Source organism: Acomys russatus, chromosome 23 (genome assembly GCF_903995435.1).
Source record: "Acomys russatus chromosome 23, mAcoRus1.1, whole genome shotgun sequence".
Classification (NCBI taxonomy): Eukaryota; Metazoa; Chordata; class Mammalia; order Rodentia; family Muridae; genus Acomys; species Acomys russatus.
This window is the reverse complement of record NC_067159.1, coordinates 24,842,876-24,862,593: the sequence shown is the minus strand read 5'-3', so window position 1 is coordinate 24,862,593 and position 19,718 is coordinate 24,842,876. Positions and strand designations below refer to the sequence as shown.

The 19,718-nt window shown below is 42.4% G+C and overlaps 1 protein-coding gene across 1 annotated transcript in view; it reads right to left on the bottom strand.

Moving 5' to 3' along the window:
- Window positions 1–19,718, bottom strand: part of Pde5a (phosphodiesterase 5A) — a 121,288-nt gene that overhangs the window by 29,679 nt on the left and 71,891 nt on the right. Inside the window, exons 10-12 of the mRNA XM_051166056.1 lie at window positions 17,699–17,874; window positions 16,401–16,460; window positions 3,730–3,876 (exon numbers count right to left, since the gene is read on the bottom strand). Coding sequence (XP_051022013.1) covers window positions 3,730–3,876; window positions 16,401–16,460; window positions 17,699–17,874 — 383 coding nt within the window. The remainder of the gene's footprint in view (window positions 1–3,729; window positions 3,877–16,400; window positions 16,461–17,698; window positions 17,875–19,718) is intronic.

Sequence of the window (19,718 nt, the reverse complement as noted above, 5' to 3'; positions counted from 1 at the left end):
AAGGATATGAGGTAGGCTGGGGTTGAGATATCTAGCTCAAGTCTCAGGACACACTGAAATGGCAGGTCTTAATGTCCTCTTTATTAACCCTCTCCACTTTAGGTTCTGCCTAAGTGTTAGGCACAGTTAACAACTGAAAATAATGTTTACCAAGAGATAAAACATCTGAAAATAATGTATAAAACTCCTGGCACCCACATGGAAAAAAAAATTATTGTAAGAGATAGGAAGTGGGGAGTAAGGCAAAATTGTTCCAGCAAGCATCCCAAGATGGGTTTAATGTAACTTCTAAGTGGACTATTAAGTAAATTCCTCAGGGGCTCATGACGTAAGCGTGATCATTCTGTGTGTGTTGACACTCGGTCTTTCTTACAATCGGAACAGTTTGCTTTATTTTTGCAAAGACAAGTATGTGCTTTCCATGAGTGTGTCTCTGGGCTACTGCAGACACAAAGAGCATCGCCTCGGGATTGGAAAAGCACAAGGAAAAAGAATGCAGCTTTCCAAGTGTCCAGCCCTGCGATTGGCTCTGGGGCCTGAGCGGAGTCTCCTTGCTGCTGGCAGAAGCTGCTCAGTCACAGAGGGCTTGGCACAATCCCTTTCCTTCTTACGGCTTTTCTTCTAGTTCTCACATCAGTTCACAGGGAATTCCCCAAGAAAGAACCCTGGGATCTCTGAGCTATGGGGCCTCCCAGTTGCCCTTGGGTAGGCAAGTCTGTGCACCTGCTTTGGACATACTCTCCCTGAGCTCTGAAATCCCAGTACAGATTTCCTTACTCTGCCTGGACAGATGTTTTACCCCAGCTCATCAAGTCTTTTCAGGACTGAGCATGTCCTTTCCCCCTGTGGCCTGGCAAGGCAACCCCGCAAGGGGGAAGTGATCAAAAAGCTGGGCACAAAGTCCATGTCAGAGACAGTCCATGCTCCCATTATTAGAGGACCCACAAGAAGCCTGAGCTGCCCATCAGCTACATCTGTGTAGGGGGCCTAGTCTTAAAACAGTCTCAAGAGGACAGCTACCGCCAGGAGGTACCTGAGGATGTGTTAAGACGGGATGTACATGCATTTACAGCCCCAAGAAGCCATTGCCATGGATGCAGCGGTCCTCCACTCACTGCTAATCTTGTCTGCTTTCTGAGTGCTAATTCAGAGAGAATTCACATTTTCTTTCCCCTCTTCCTCTCTCCGTTTTCCAAAGCAAGCTGACCCCAACCCTAACCCAGCTATCCCATCACTGAAGTCCTCCCACTCCGGAGCAGGTGTTCTCAGACATCCACTGCTGAGCCTGTGCGGGTTTCTGACCTCCCACTCATAGGGCCTCACCTTCTCTCTTCCTCTGTTCCTGGCAGCTGCTGAGAGCCACAACTTACCTTCCCTGATGTTTCTTTCAAACTCCAGTAAGATGATCCTCAAGTTTCTGAGTCTGTTTAAAAATTCTTTTCCTGCATGACTAAGAACCTGCAGAAAGGGCCCATGTTCCCCAGTAACGGTGGCAGAAAGTACAGTAAACGCAGCTCAGGAGGGAATAGACATGAAGCAGAGACGTGGAAACACAATCAACGTGTGTTGTCCTAATAGAGTGGACTTTCAGAGACCAGTAACAGGCAATTTAAATTAACATTGAAAATTTGTTGTTCAGTGTGAAATGTTTTGGTAGGGACCCTCTCTTTAGCAAGAAACTTTAATTTTCTCCACCTAAAATTATATTGACAATAATATCTGAAATAAAAGAGAAGACTAGGTGCTAGGGCAGGAAATGCAACCAGAATAGTACTAAGGGCCAGGTTAGTGTTGCCCAGCATAAATTTAAACAAGTCCTTTTTGTTTTTGTTTTTCACTCTAAGTTAGGCCACAGAGGGCCAACATTCTATAAATTTCCTCCACCTTGTAAATGTATGCAAAAGAATGAAAATCATTTAATCTCCCCATCTTGTACAACTTCTATGAAAATGTATTAATCTCATCCACCTGGTAAATCTTTTGTTTATGGATAGGGCTCCTATATTCTTGGAACTCTGTGGTCTGGCGCGGCCCACCCCTGCCCTTCATTTCCTTTGCGCTGACTCTTAAAACTAGCCAGTCTCAAAGACTGTATGGTCAGAACCTGGCCGCTGAGGGAAAATACAGAGTCAACCATCTATCTGCATTAGAATAAAAACGGACTTCCCGCCCGGGTGTGCTTGCTAGCCTGGTCTGCGTTGCTGTGTTCTATTTTTTTTTTTTTCCAAAAAGAAATTGCCTTGCCTCTCTACTTTTGACTTAGTTCATGAGTTTCTCTGTACGACGCTGAAATTATCTATTGTTTGTTTGTGTACATTCAGATAGGGGTTATATAAAAAGGGAAGCAGGTAACCTAGAGGAGCAATATTTTCCTATGGATAAGAATCCAAGGAAATGGTTGCTAGGGAAACTGGGTGAGTGTCTGCATTACACAACCCTCAGACGCTACCTACAAGCCAAGCAAAAAGTAAATCAACAATATGCGGTTTACGGAGGGAATCCCATTCCTGTGTCCTAGCCAAGCCCTTGGACGAGAGTCACTCCTGGTTACAGATGTGGATACTCCAGAAACACATGGATCTGATCAGGGTATTAAGAAGTAAAACCGTGGTCCACATTTAGGACTTCTAGCCCTAGCGGTCAACGTCTCACACCCATGGAGCAGACTTTTAAAGTGAGCCCTATATTGTACAGTGGAGAAATGCGATGGTGATTTAGCATGACCAAATTAGGCCTAAAGGTAGGTAACTGGGTTGAGCAGACTATTAACAGGCAAGAAATACACAGATGCATATGTCACTCACATGGACTCCCATAGGGTAGTAACATATTTACTCTAAGAGGCGAGGAAGCTGAGAATGTGGGGGGGGGGGGGTGATGAACTGCCAAAGTGAACGTGTGCTCATCAATGTGAGTGCTGTGGTTGAAGTCCACGACACTTCTAGTCCATGCTGGCTTGGTCTCTTTACCTGTGACTGGGACTCATTCACAAGAGCGTGTTGCAATATTTCAACAACACGGAGTCCCTTAACTAACACTCAGGCACGAGTGATACATTGCTCGCCTATTTGTATTATTTGGTTTTCATTTTTCAAAGGAGAGAGGTAATAGGAACTTTGGTTAAATTTAAGAAATAATCACATTAGGATCCCTGGGAACATAGACGACACTCTATTAACATTAGTTACATTCACCCTGAGTTTTCTTGCCATTCTGCGAGGCCTTCGAGAGCAGGGCCAACTTATCGTTGGAATCCCACAGAGCATACGGCAACTTTTCATGGTACGGGTAAACGCAAGGCTAAATCGTATTATAAAAGCCTGGAACACACGTAACTTTTGAGACAGGAAATCTGCATTTGGAGACTGGACTTCAAAAGGGTCTCATTTCTGCTCCACTGAGATGATCTTGTTTGAGTGGTCCCCTGGATCTGTGTCCCACCCGGTATCTCTCTCATCACCTGCTTTTGCACAACTCCTGTCACTTTAAGTAAAGTTCTCCTATATATTTCAACCTGGTGCTCGACATATGGCAGGAACCAAAAAAAAAAAAAAAAAAAAAGTATTTTTAATGACTGATGGTTTATCTTAGGTAATGATGGTATGTTAGTCATTAAAACCCCTATTACATGGTAGTTAGTAGTCGGATCCAGTTTTCTATCTTATACACACAAACACACACACACACACACACACACACACACACACACACTCCCCATTATCTTCCTACCTCATGCTTCATCTGGAAGTTCTGCACAAGGTTGAGGTCAGTGAACATCCGAATGGTGCACAGTGCTGTTTCCAAATCAGATAGCTCAAAGTCACTGAAGCTGAAGTCACTAATTTTAAGGGTTTGGGCAGATGGAACCACAGCAGCCTTAAAGAAGAGAAGAAAATAAAACAAAGTTATAAATTAAGACAGCAGAGTTGTTCATAAAGCCTCCTTACTTTTCTATAGGGAAACAGAAGATACTATTTATTTATTTTTTTTCCTTTCAATATTGCTACAGTTTGGGTCTGGAATGTTTTCCTTGCGTGCCCTTGTGCTAAGGCTTTTTCTCCAGCCTAGCGCTGTTGGGATGTCTTAGCCAGGGTTTCTATTGCTGTGGTAAAACACCACAACCACGAGCAACTCGGGGTAGAAAAGGTTTATTACATCTTACAACTTGCACGTCACCCAAGGAAGTCAGGTGGCAGGCGCTGACGCAGAGGCCATGGAGGAGTGCTGCTTGACAATGTGATCTTTATACTTTGGTCAACCTGCTTTCTCATAGCACCAGGGCCACCAGTTCAGCTATGGCACTGCCTGCAGTGAGCTGTACCCTGCCACAGCAGTCATCAGTCAAGAAAATGCACCAGTGGCTTGCCCATATGCCAATTTGGTGGGGGCTTTTTAAAAAATTGATGTTCCCTCCTCTAAAATGGCTCCTAGCTTGTGTCAAGTTTATATAAAACTAGTCAGCACACGGGAGGTGGAGAAATATTTTGTGGAGCCCAGGGGTGAAAATGAAATTATTGGTGGTATGTATGCCATAGAATGGGAAATTCTATATCTTTTTTTTTTTTTTTTTTTTTTTTTTTTTTCTCTTTCATTTCCTAGATGTCACAAAACAAGAAGTTTTCTCTCCCAGGCTTCTCCCATAATGCACTCTGTCAATCTCAGACCCCAAAGCTGTAGAGACAAGTTGATCACATACTGCAAACCCCTAAAACCATAAGGCCACACAAGCTTCTTCTTTTTCAGTTGGCTATCTCAGATATTTTGTCAAGCAATAGCAAGCTGCAATACACTAGAAAATCTTTATCACAGGATCTCCGTACACTTTTTTAAAATTAATTTATTTAATCACTTTATAGCCTGATCCCAGCCCTCTCCCTCCTGTCCTCCCAGTCCCACCTTTGCACCCCTCCCCCACTCCCCTTTTTCGTTTCCTCAGAGAAGGGGAGGCCCAGCCATGAGTACCAACCCACCCTGGCACATCAAATTGCAGCAGGACTAAGTGCATCCTCTCCCACTGAGGCCAGACAAGGCAACCCAGCTCAGGGGAAAGGGATCCAAAGGCAGGCAACAGAGTCAGAGACAGCCCCTACTCCAATTGTTAGGGGACCCACATGATGACCAAGTTGCATATCTGCTATGTGTGTGGGGGGGGGCTGTGGCTACAGCTTTTAAACTGAGTCACATGGTGTTAATATGACTCCAGATAAGTGAAAGAGGGGAGAACCACGCCACCAAGAGATTGTACCTCAAACAGGAAGCAGTACAAAGAACCCCAGTAATCTGGCTCTTCCCCCTCTGGTCTTATTCACTTGACAGATGGAACTATCTGGAAGAATTCCATCACTGGAAGTCAAGCAGTAAAGCAAGGTAAGGCCCAAGCAATGTACATTTCCTTCATACAAAAACGTTATGGGCACTCTGCATCCATCTCTCTAGCTACACTAACTCAAGCACATAGGGACTGATGACTGCTGTGGCAGGGCACAGCTCACTGCGGGCGGTGCGGCCAGCTCAGATCTGGCCTCATTGTTACTCCATAGCCTACAGTGAAGACTAAAGGTGATTCTCCCTCAAACTCGAGCATGACAATCACCTACAGTACTGGGGTAAGAAAAAAGGAATTTCCATTTAGCCCATTACAGGCGGCTTTGGGAAGCTGGTTTTGTTTGTATGTTGGAAGAGGTGGCTCCGTTTCGTGTTTATTTGTCTTGTTCTTTAAATCCAAGTCTTTGGCTTTGATTTTGCCATCATTTAACTGTAGCAAGCTCCCTGCGTGTCTTCAGAGATACCTTGCTCTTCTTCATCAATCTCTCCTCCTTTGTACCTTCCCCTCCTGCGAGTGCCCACTCTTTAACTGATACATTCCTCCAGGACACAGTTACAATCTCAAGTAGGACTAAGTGTCCCTGGTGCTGGCCCCTCTCTGGGAACGCCTGTTGAATGGAACGGCACCAACAACTGGAACTTACTTTTATGTTCCCTATTCTTTTTTATTTATTACAATAGATACTTATTAATTATTCTCTTTGCTTACCGTGACTCAGTGGCTTTCCTTTTACTTAAAGATGGGCCACCTAAGAAGCTCAGGCTAGCCTAGAACTCATGATCTTCCTGCCTTAGCCCTGCCAGTCCTGGCATCATGGGCGTGCACCAAGACCCTGCCTCCGTTGCATCCTAATCTTATGTCAAAAATCGCCTGATTTGTTATGTTGTCTACACATGAGAAAATGAATAACAACATGATTTTGAGCTTTCTCTAAAGTATTAATTAAAGCGTAACTGGTGAAGGCCAAGGAGCCCTGGAGGCCTCACTTCTCTGGGGCTTTTCCTGTATTCTTGCTGAAGCTTGTTTCTACTTGAACTTGTATGACCCCTACCCCTCCATCCATGGATCATTTACTCTATGGGCATGCAATTAAGTGTCATTAAGTGCACTAGCTTGATCAGGCTGAAAGTAACTTGATAGAGCCATTTATTTATTAGAAAAGAAAGATTAAGAATAAAAACAGTTGCCAAATCCCTTAGGTTTCTTAGTGTCCGGATGGCACTATCCTGTCTTCCCTCACTCAAGCCATGAAAATACTAAAATCTCACCAGGAGGTCATGGCACACGCCTTTAATCCCAGCAGTTGGCAGGCAGAGGCAGGAGGATATCTGTGAGTTTGAGACCAGCCTGGTCTACAGATTGAGTTCTAGGACAGCCAAGGCTACACAGAGAAACCCTGTCTCGAAAAACAGAAACAAAATAGTAAAACCTCCTGGCGCTACTGAGAGCTGGCCAACCCCTCCACCTCTGAGGCTGTTTCTCCTGCTTATAGTGACTGTCTTCTCTCACCCCACATACACCAGACTTGTTCCATTCTGTATGACTCTTTCCCAAAGATAAAAATTTGTACTCTATAAAGCCAGTCCCAGGGACTTATGTGTGGGCTGAAACAAGGAAGACAACGGAAAATGTTTAGAAAAAGGTCTCATTGTTTACAGTGGCCTCTAGCCTCAGAGATGGAACAACTCCAGTTGGGGGAGGAAACAGATAACAGCTGCTCTCCCTAAGTACATCCAGACAGGAGAACAGATGTTTTATTCTTGGGGCATCATCTTTCTTATAGCACGACGTTTTCTTTCTTCCCTTCCTCAGAGTGTGTTCTTCAAGCTGCAGGAAGGTGGCCCACACAGCCCAGGCCTCTCCTTTGTGTATGGATTCATTGCCTCTCAGATTGAGGGGAAAGCAGCTTCCTTTCCTCCTTCACTCACAAACACAGCACAGCACAAGCAGACAATGAACTGGCCCAGCAGGGACATGCAAACATCTTCCGTGACAGCCTTGTAGTCAGTGATATGAGGTTCAGAGCCTGGATTGGCCGCAATGAGGCATGAGAAAGTTCGAGATGCCTTAAAACCTTTCTTCTTTGCCATCACATAAATTGTCAACTTTTCTATTTGTTTTCCTTGCTATCTTCAGAAGATATAATATTCCATGTTTTCCTGATAGCAGAGACTGAAGTGCATGGTATTTGGGGGTATGATAGTCAGGGGCAACTCTAGATTCCCAGAGCTTTTGCTCACAGCTGTGTGCATTAGAATTTAGGAAGTGAGATGCCAGCCAGGGAAACAGGTAAGCTAACTTCAGACCTTCACCTCTTTTCCTGTCATCCCGATGTTCTGCAGCTGACACCTGCTGCACCTCCCCTCCCGCCCTGGCCCCTCAGCTCCAGGGAATTACATACACCTCCTCTTCCAACCTTTCCTCTCTCCACTCATTTTTCTTATCCCAGGCCCCAACTCCAGCATGCTCTCCCTGGGAACCCACAGCCAGGCTTGCCAGAAAAGCAAGTAGGCCTACAGACAAGGCAAGCAAGTTTCAGATCGCCACACTCCCTCCTCTTCAAATCGAATCCCCCAGTCTTCTCCTCAGCTCTGCGGCAGACCACCTGTTATGGCCTCTTCTCACTCTCTGGGCCCATTCCCAGGGGTCTAACGAGATCCTGGTGGAAAACCCTGCTTTCCTTCCTCCTATGGATCCCATCAGACCCTCATTCCTAAGTGTGAGTTCCCAAATCCTAGACACACATTTTGCCTTAAACCTCCAGTGGCCACACCTATCCAGACCCCAGAAGAACTCCTTACACAAGATAAAGACTTTAAAATAGCCTTTATGAATATAATGGAGTCCTTAAGGAGGAAATGAATAAGTCCCTTAAAGAATCTATGAAAATGCAAACACTGGAGTGAAATAAATAAAAATAGATCAAGACCTAAAATTAGAAATAGTCAATAAAGAACAAACGAAAAACCAAACTGAGGAAAATCTGGAAATGAAAACTTTAGGAATTCAAACAGGAACTCAGAAACAAGACTCACCAACAGAAAACAAGAACTGGAAGAAAGAATCTCAAGTACTGAAGATACAATAAAAAATAGAACATGCAGGAAATCTGGGACACTATGAAAAAAACCAAATCTAATAGAACTAGAGAAAGGGGAAGAAACCCAGGTCAAAGGGCCAGAAAATATTTTCAAGAAAATCATAGAAGAAACTTTCCCTAACCAAAAGAAGAAGGTTCCTCTCAAGGTACAAGAAGCATAAAGGACATAAAATATACTGGAGCAGGAAAGAGATTCCTCTTGGCACATAATAATCAAAACACTAAACATACAGAACAAGAAAAAAAAAAAAGAATATTAAAAGCTGTGAGGGAACGAGACCAACTACCATGAAGGTAGATTTATTAGAATAGCACCTGACTTCTCACTGGTGACTCTGAAAGTCCGAAGGACCCAGACAGATGTTCTACAGACTTGAAAAGGCCACAGATGGCAACCCAGAATAATATGCACAGCAACATTTTCAACCACAAAAGATGGAGAATATAAGACATTCCATGATAAAACCGATCTTAAGCAATATTTATCTATAGATCCTAAAGAGATCAACCATGTTCAGAGCAACAAATCAACACACACATACACACACACATGCACACACACCCCAAAATAACAGAACTCAACAAACACCACCCACTGATCTCAATCCTCATCAAGGATCTCAATTCTCCAATAAAAGAACACAGACTAACAGAATGAAAGAAAAAACAAAACAAAAGACCAATCCATTCTTCTGTTGGATCTAAGAAACACACTTTACTATCGAGGATTAACATGGTTTCTGGGTAAAAAGATAGAAAAATGTCCCAAGTAAATGGACCTAAGAAGTAAACTGGTATGGCTATTTTAATATCTGACAAAACAGACTTTAAAGTAAAACTAGTCAAAAAAGATAGGAAAGAACACCACAAAGGAAAGGACTTACACATCCAGGGAAAAATCTCCCAAGAGGACACTGCAATTCTTAACATTTATGCACCAAACATAAAGGCACCCAGATTGACTACTACAGGTTAAATCACAAACTGACCCTCCCACATTGATAGTAGGAGACTTCAATGCCCCACTCTCACCAATAGACAGGCAACCCAGACAAAAACTAAACAGAAACGCCGAAGCTAAATGACACTATAAACCAGTATTATAGATATTTATAGAATATTTCATCTAAACACTAAAGAATATATGTTCTTCTCAGTACCTCATGGAGTTGTTTCCAAAATTGACCACAGACTTGAACACAAAGCCAAGTATAATAGATACAAGAGAACTCAACACCTGGCATCGTATCTGACAACAATGGATTAAAGCTGGATATTAACAACAGAAACAACAAAACGCTTATAATTTCATGGAAACGGAACAACTCATTACTGAATGAGAAATGGGTCAAGACAGAAATTAGTAAATTAAAACTTTCTGGAATTTAATAAAACTGAAAGCACAACATACCCAAAATTAATGAACATAATGAAAGTGGCCACAAGGGGCAAGTTCACAGCACTAAATGCCTACATTAGAAACTTGGAGAGCGCTCATATTAGTAACAAGAGTGCCTGAAAGAAGTGTCCAATACCCTTAGCCATCTCCAAACTACTTTGAGATTTCATGTTACCTCTGTCAGAATGGCTAAGAGCAATAAACACAAACGACAGCTCATGCAAGAACGTGGAGTAAGGGGAACACTCATCCACTGCTGATGGGAGTGGGAACTTGTGCAACCACTATGGAAATCAGTGTAGCAGTTCCTCAGAAAGACGGGAATTGATCTGCTCCAGATCTAGCTGTACCATTCTTGGACATCAATCTGAAGGACACTTCATTCTACCAGAGAAACAGGTTCAGTGATGTTTATTGCTACAATATTGATGATAGCCAGAAATTGGAACTAGCCTAGATGTTCCTCAACAGATAAATGGATTTAAAAAAACATATTAAATGTAATCTGAAGGTAAATGGATGACACTAGGGGAAAAAAATCATCCCTTGTGAGCTAACCCAGTCCAGGAAAGACAAATATGGTAATGTATTCATATACATGTGCATATTAATTATTAGGCCAATGATAACCAAGCTACAGTCCTTAGAACTACAGAGGTTAGGTGTAGAATAAGGAATTAGGGGCTACAGAGAGCTCTCTCTAGGGAAGAAAAATAGAATAGACATTATGGATAGATGGTGGGAGACTAGAGTGAGAGGATTAAGTATATGGGGGGAGAGAGAGAGAGAATATAGGAAGAGACAGGTAAATTTAAGGGCGTGAGTGGTAGTACACAGATCTATTATTCACACACACACACACACACACACACACACACACACACACACACACACACATTCAAATAATGATGAGACAAAGCCCCAAATGGACATCTCAGCACCTAATAAAGCATCTAGTACTGGAACCGGTTCGTGTTTAATTGAACTGTTGGTCTAAGAGGTCCATAGGAATCTCAAAAACCATAGTTTATTGCCAAGAATACATATTTTGCCCTCCACAAATTGACAGCAAGGCTCTGCTCTGAAGACAACACCTACAAAATTCACTGAGCATAGAGAAGTCAAGCTGGTGCCTACCTAAAGCCTTCACCTCTACACGCTAACATCTTTGATACAGGAAGGAACTCTGTAGGCTACCAAAGGAGAAATGTAAACACAGAGCTCCTGAATTAGAAGAGGCAGGAGCCGGCCCCTGACCATCTGTGTGTTGCAATGAACCTTCCAAGTGACTCTGATGGATGTAAAAATGTGAGAACCGCTGCGTTAGGAGAGGCCACCCACAGTAAACAGCCCAGCCATTTGCGCGGTCACTGTGGCTGGCTTTAATGAAATGCCTTTTTGTGGATCTAATGGTAACCGCCGTACCACATCCAATGGGCAGAAACCGCAGGGTGAGCTGGCTGCTTCAGGAGCATGAAACGCAGAAGCCGCCCTGTACTTCCAGTTTTTTGGTTCAAACCATAATGAGAGAGCAAGAGAATTTGTGAATTTTCTAAAATAATCTGATAGAGACAAAACCCTGATGCGTCTTCAGCAGGTTCCTGAGTTACAATCCTTACTGAGATCAGACCTGCCACCTCTCTCTCCCAAGTTAGAGCACAGATTAAGAGGGCAGCAAGAAATGAAATCGAGACACAGTATAGCTGCATATGTACACGTCTCTTAGAAAAGAGTACCTTTATAATTTCACAATGCCTGATATCTCTCATAGTCAGTTATTATCATTTGTGATTCTATCTATCTATCTATCTATCTATCTATCTATCTATCTATCTATCATCTATCTGTCTGTCTATCTCTGTCTATTTATCTCTTATCATCTAGATCTATCCATATATCTGTACCCAATACACTCTTGGTATATTTGGAAAACCTAGTACAATGTTGTATAGACTGGGAGGTAAAGACTAGGTTTTTAAATTTATCAGCCACAGTTTTTTTTTTTTTTTTTTTTTTTTTTTTTGAGACAGGGTTTCTCTGTGTAGCCTTGGCCATCATGGACTCGCTTTGTAGACCAGGCTGGCCTCGAACTCACAGCGATCCACCTGCCTCTGCCTCCCGAGTGCTGGGATTAAAGGCGTGCGCCACCACGCCCGGCCAGCCACAGTTTTTTTTAATAGCATGTAGCTATGTCACGAACACCACTTACAATCCACTATAATACAAATGTCAGTACCAGTAATGAACCACTCAGCAACAGGAACAACAAATCCTTGTGGTACATATTTTATTCTCTTGTAGTTCTCCTAGTCATCTTGCTTCCGTTGGAAAAAGTAAAGTTACCATTGAACTTTTGTTTGTATTATGTGTACGGCATAGTTTTAAACATCAGCTTCAGTGTGTCTGCATATCAGTGAGTTGGATGCCTGTATGCTCATGCAGGCTGGGAATGCAGCAAGAGAGAATGCTGGCCTCAAGATTTCTTACTCGTGAGCAGTCAGGGTAGAAACTCACACGGAAGAGTCCACTTTAGATTAAGCTGACCAAGTAGAGAACTCACTACAGTTTATTAAGACACAAGCTTTTAATTTAGTCTTAAAACTCAAGACTCACTTCCCCCCTGCAAGTTTTCTACCTACCTGTGTGTATAATTTCTAGAGTGCTTATTACAGCATTAGGACTTGCAAGACAAAGCCTTATTAAAAAACAATTCTGTTTCGCCTGTGGGAAATGTCTCTGGTCACCTCAGCAGAAACTAAAATGTGGTCACAGGGCTATACAATCTGTGTGGTTGTGCATTCTTTTATTCCAAAATCATTGGAAACGACTCTTTACAGCCAACTGTTGATAAAAGGCTCCCTACTGATACATACACAGATTATTAAAAATAAGTCTGAATAGAAGGAGTTAGCTACTGAAATTGATCCTACATGAAATGTCAAATGATGATGATGATGATGATGATGGAGATATATAAATGTGTCTAAGTATAAACAGTAGGGACTTGAGCACACTTTCATACACACAGATCTGGTTAATATGTTGGATACTTAGCTCTGCATACAAAACTTTTCTTAAAAACCGGTGTTTCCAAACTACATACAGCCATTGTGAATGAGAAGTTCAGTAACAGCTTCTTTATTTGTATTTGGAGATAAGCTTATATAGTATATATAAATTATATAAAAATAAATATCACACACACACACACACACACACACACACACACACACACACGTATACAGGATTATACCTGAAAGTTCTCCACTATTAAAATCAAAGTGGGATAGGAAGAATCAAATAGATAACCTAATCAGGTTTTGCCCATGTGAAAAATATGTAGCTGTCTTAATGTTACAGACTTCCATAAAACAAGGAGGGCAGGAATTGCTTTAGACTCTGACCCTGTTTAAGGAGGCCAATCCCTTACCATTGCCATGGGCCACTGCACTGGCTAGCATCAAGATCACTGGGCCAACTCTTGGTTAAACCATCTCATCAAAAGCTTCAGGTTATAATTTGTCAGTCTTTAAAAGATTTCCCCAAATCAAGAGCCCGTGAGTATCCTGCTTGCTGTAAGAAGTGTGGTCTGTACACTGACTTAGGCATCAGAGATTTGGGTCGGGGTCTCGATCTGTCCTTAATCGTGCCACCGGCAACAGGCCAACATGCCTGACCAAGGCTGGGCACACATGGCATTTCTTCCTTTGAGAGGTGAATTTTGTAGGTGAACTCCTATCTACGTGGCTATCACCGCCCTTTCTAGTTTCTGCCTCAAGTGAAGACTCTCAGGGCCTTTTTAAGATGTCAAAAATTCTGTTAGCTTCTATATAAATCACCTATATCCTATCAGATGCAGCAAAGCTATGGCTAAATGGACCAGAACCGACTCAGTGACAAAGCAAGTAGCTTATTTTTAATAATTATTATAGTGCTTTAATTACTATTTTGTAATATGGTTTAATTAATATTTTATAACAATAAATTATATAATTTATTTGTTAACGCATATCTATTTCTTTTCTTTTAGGACCAGAAGACCCAAAAAGCAATCCATCAGCCAGCCAAGCAAGAATACATTAATTGTCTAATGATTCATTTAATCAAAACTACTTATATTCTGGCATCTTTCCTTAAGGTGTTTGTTTATTTTTATCTTAGTGTATAAATGTGTGTGCTTGGTACCTGAAGAGGCCAGAAGAGGGCGCTGGACCCCTGAAACTGAAGTTACAGATAGTTGAAAGCTACATGAGGATCCTGGGAACCAAACCTAGGCCTTGTGCAGGAGCAGCTAATCTCCTCAAGTGCCAAGTCGTCTTCTAGCCCCATGTTCTGGTATCCTAATTAACTTTTAGAAATCATGATCAGGTGACTAGGGGCTTTTTTATTGCTTTGTCAGCCACCTGTGACTACAGATCATCAAAAAGACACATGACAACATGCTCAGTTGAAAGGCTCGATTTCTCCTATACCCGATGGTAATCCAAGAGAAGGCCAGCACTCGGGAGGCAGAAGCAGGCGGATCGCTGTGAGTTCGAGGCCAGCCTGGTCTACAAAGTGAGTCCAGGACATCCAAGGCTACACAGAGAAACCCTGTCTTGAAAAAAAAAATCAAATTAAGCCAGGAAAAAAAAATAATAATGTGTTAGAATTTCCTATCACTTTGTTATGACAAGAGAATTTCTCTCAATATAGGCATATACATTTGGTACATGCATTATTTAATCTCTTGAGAGTAAAATTTCAAAACAAAACACAGTTGGCAGCTTTTGAATTTATTTTGCAGTTGGAACTGAGATAAACACGCAGACACACAGCAAAGACAGTGAATTGGGGGAATTGCTGAGTGATGCAGACACCTGGGTAGTTGGAGCCGTAAAAGAATTTTTATTTGGTTGACATAAAACTAGAATTGAAATCAGTTGCTGAATTTCAACCAATTTAAATAAATTACTTGACCTACAAAAAGATATAATCCTACATTTCTCAGCGCAGCTGCCAGACATCTATTTTCCAAATGAAACAACAGATGGTTCTGAACAATGTGCAGTGTAGCAATGTTCAGCCGTTCCACACTGTTTTCTCCTGCTAAAATTACAAGCATCACTGAGAAAAGCAAGTTCGGACTTTCGTGAAAGACTCCACTATTTCTGAAGTGCGAAACAAAGTTTAATGCTTGAGTGATGTTTTTAGCACTGCTTTACAAATTGCTGTGTTTGTTCGTTGGATTCGCTTCTGATACATGTCACGGTATGACTGTATCTTCGCTTTGGCATTCAGCAGTAACTTGCAGGTCTTGAAAGTACAGAACAATTTCCTACTCACAGTGCACGGTTAGCTGAAAGCTAGTTCTTATTGGCGGACTAGGCAAACGTGCCGATTAACATGGGGGAGGTAGCTCATACCCATATTTCTAGGACTTGGGAAACTGAGGCAAGTGGAATGTCAGGAATTCAAGTGAGGGCCAGGCCAGGCTACTGTGTGAGAGCCTGTCTCCTGTCTCAAAAAAAAAGGTGTCAACTTAGCCCAAGGCAGATGATACTTTAAACCTAATACCTCTGTAAACTTTGCGTGACCTTTCAGATAAAGTTACCTAACGACTCTCTTTTGTCGTTCTTGCTAGATGACTCATGTTCCTACTCAGAGTTTAACTTAGAACCTCTCTCTACTGTTTCTACTGGCCTTTTAAAACCCTTAGGTTCTGTGCTCTGCAAAGAAGCATAGGCTTCCATCTCACTCCCTCCACCACGAAGCAGCCAGGTGAACTTGAAGCTCTTTGGCTTTTCTAGGTACCAGGGAGGTCTTCCCAACACAGCTGGAGTTTCCACGAGAACGTGATGATGAAGCATAAGGAAGTGTCTTCTGGCAGGCTACAGTGTAGATAACAATGGAGGAGAATTTCTATGATCCGCTCAGGCTTGCCATTCCGCCCACGCACAGGTTCCTGTCTCAGAGAGACCTAGCTATGTTACAGCAACAAATTGAAAACGAAAACATGGCAAGAGTAACGTGTAACATGTGTGCTGTAGAGCACTACGTGTAACTGCCTCCGGTTCACATGTCCCAAAGCGTTCTCCGCGGAGACCCAGAGCATCTGGCACGTGTGTCCACCTGTGTCTGCTTGCCTTTCTTTCCCAGAATAACAACATTGACTCCAGAGGCTAACCTTAGCTGACCCCGATTTCAAACACCTTGCCATAAACCATATGGTCAGAAATCAAACTGTTCTTTGTTCTTGACAATGCAGAGCTGGTTACTGGTAATAGCCAACCGCCTGTAGTCACCCCTTTCAATCTCCCCAGTAAATGAAAACTAAGTTGATTTTGGTGAAAGAACGATGTCAACTTTGTAACAACCACTGAAGGGGGAAATCAAGATAATGGAACAGAATAACAAAGTCAACATCAATCATTGATGCTTTGTATTATCTTTGTATTATCAGGTACTTTGTACCCGAGTAAGAAAGTACAGGTGATTAACATAAATAATTAGTGTCCAACATCTACCACTAGTGAAAGTACTTGCATAGTAACTAGACGGCTGTAGTCAGGAAGTTTTCAAAGAAAAGGAATTACCGCTAAAGCCTGGAGCTCTCTTGTTTCTTCCTCTGCCGCTGACGCATGATAGGACAGGACCTATGGGTAAAACAAGAGTCCAGGTTACCCAGGCAGGACAACTGATGCACACGAAACATGGGGCTTGAATCCTGCTCCAACTTCCTAAGAGGCAGTTAGGCTCCTCTGACTGCCAAATTCTGAAACTTTCACTCTGACACTGTTGATATAACAAACATTATTTATAAGTCGATCTAGAAATGATCACTGGCTCATATGCGGCAGTTTATTTTCAACCACTTTTCAGAAATATATTTGCATCTTGTCTGAATAGACGTATTTAAGCTGCTATTTGTGTGTGTGGGGGGGGGTAGTTTAGAAATGGCTCTCAGATGAAGTCTATAGTAACTACTGAATTCATCTAGAAAGGGCCTGCTGGAATATTCAGTCACATGGGCAGGTTTAAGGTGCCCTTAGAGCCTCTGAGTCACAGCCAGAGAAAGGAAAGCACCAACAGCAGCTAAGGACGCTGCAGCTTTTAAGTTTATGGGGGACCAGGACCCAGAACTACCTTAAGACGGCTTCTTTAAGTCTTCTAACTTGAGATAGGGATCATAATTCTCATTTTCAAAAATGATAATTTCTAAGTCAAGAGAGGCTACCTTAGAGAGTCCTTTTAAACCAAAGTTGTGGTTGGTCCAAATGGCTTATTTTATATGTAAATAAGAATTTAAAGTGCTATTTGACCAAGGCAACAGTATTTTTGGCCTCTCCAGAAAACCAACTGGATCAGAAGGCTCAGAAGGCAATATGCCTGAACCTCTGGTTTGAAAGAGACCCCGTTTCTGCCTTTTACTTATTTCCTGTATTTATCTTTCTTTTGCCTCGCTTTCAATTCTATAAGACATGTGGGGGATTTTTTTTAAAACTTTGTATAAATGTATCTTCATAGAGAAATGCAAGAGGGAGACAAATGGGAAAGAAACTCAAGGATGGTGGGCATCTGTGTGAATGAAGTACAGAGGGCAAACACTGCCCTCTACAGAAAAAGCGAGATGGACCACAGTCTTGACTTGGTCATATGAGCCTTGGCAAGAGTCTAGAAATTTGGAATCTACTTGGTTTAACTTTTAAATAAGCATATGGTTATCACCACAATAATCGCATGTTTTCTGTGGGGATTCAAAGGCAGCACGCACACATGCATGCACGCACGCAGGCACTCACACTCACACTCACACGCAAACGCACACAGTGTGGGAGGAAAAGAGAGCTAACAATGTGACTGAGCTGACCAAATCCCATAGGGTTCGTCCTACCTCTAATGTCACCATTTGCTTGGCCATGGCTCTCTCCACCGCTTCATACATCTGTGTGTTCTGGATCCCCAAGCCACAGAAGATGACAAAAGCTTCCAGGAATTGTTCATCATTTTGGTTGAAAGGTTTAATCTTGCCAGTATTCTCCTCCATCTTATTAACAAGTTGGCAAACCCCTATAGCGATCCGAGAAAGTAAGCAGGTATGACTGCCAGTCACCATAGCTCCAACCCACCTCAACATTCACGCCCAAGGATAGCCTTACGGTTTTCTCTTTGAAATGCCTTTTATGTCCAAGTAAGAACACGGACCTCTGCAAACAAATCTAAAAAAGTAACCCTGGTTCACTTATGTAAGCATTAGTTTCACACAGCCCTGAATGTATATCATCTATGATTAGAAAAAAAAAATCCTAGAGAACTGTTTTCCTCCAGATTGGGTCATGACTTTTAGATCAGTTGAGTCCCTAAAGACAATTTGTCCTTTGGAAACTAACTGGATTTTTGCACATGTGCCAAGAGAGCAGTTTTGATGCAGATCAGAGATTTGGGCCACACGGTCTGCCTTCCTTTACTAAGAAATCAGTTTTAAAATGCAATTACATACAGAATAGAATGCAGAAAATAGGCAAATCACACAGGCAGCTTCAACTTTCAAATACACAAGCTAATCAAATACACAAATACACAATACACACATACACAGGCTAATCAAATATACAAATACACAATACACGAATACATAAGCTAATCAAATGTGAAGAAAAAAACACAGATACGATGATTATTTTAGATATAAAACCAGAGTTAGTCCCTAAAGACTATCTTAATCTCTGCTTATAGGTCAGCCTTGCAGTGGGGCGAGGATGGAGGATTACCATAACGTTATACTGAATATTGATTCAGCTGGTGTTGTTATGGAACTCTGTGCCTGCAGGATGAGGTCTGTGCACAAGGAGTTGGCATACACGGCTCGCCATTGAGTAAAATGTGTTGTTAACTTTTATCATGGTGTCGCTAAATACAAGGCTTCCTCTATGTGCCTGCTGTGGGATAGGCACTGGGTACTTGGTTAGACACAAAACCTCTGGTCCTCATGATTTTCCTTGTGAAGGTGGCGGGACCATTACAGGAATGAGGAAAAAGTTGTTGCAATTACTCATAGCCACATAGCGTGTGCGCATCACTCTCTCTCTCTCTCTCTCTCACACACACACACACACACACACACACACACACACACACACACACACGTCTAAAATCAACCCCCACCTTGGCCTAGCTCCTTTGAGTGCACATGCTCATTCATGTGCAATGCTCAGACGGCACGTCAATCACTCACACCTTTGCCTTGGACCTTCCGTCTCCCTGGAGCCTGCACTGTGGCCCAGTGCTCTCCTGCCTTTCTCCCAGGTGCCCTCCCAATCTCCTTCACAAAGAGGCCCTCTCATCTCACACACAGGGCAGTAACGTTCGCTGAATAATGGCAGACTGCACTTCTGTTTACTTCTTGCCTTTAAGTATATTAGGTCTAGCGATCCCCTCCCCACAAATCCCACTTTCTCAGCTCACAAAATCCTGGCAGGCAGTTAAGAACTTAAGGAAGAAAAATGTTGAGTTAATGAAAAGATGCAGGGCTCCCCGGCTCTGACCCGAGGTACTTTCCCACGGAGATTATATCAACTCTTAGCCCTTATTTTTCCTGGAGCACAAAAGATTTTCATGGTCTGTGATGACATCTGATTGCATACTAATTCCTCTTGTCACCATGGTTGCACACTCTCTTTACTTGAACACTGCAAAGGATCTGGGCTCCACTTTTCATTTCTGTTTGCCTGTGTAGTTCTGGTATCCACAGGCTTTGCTGTCCATGTTAGTGCTTCGGGGACCACCTTTCCAACACTATTCTGTTATAAAGCAAAACTTCAAGCATGACCTAAGGCATGTGATAAGGCAGGGAAGAGCCATGCAGAAAGTGGCACTTGGTAGTCATTGTTTTAACAACCCATATCCCATATTTG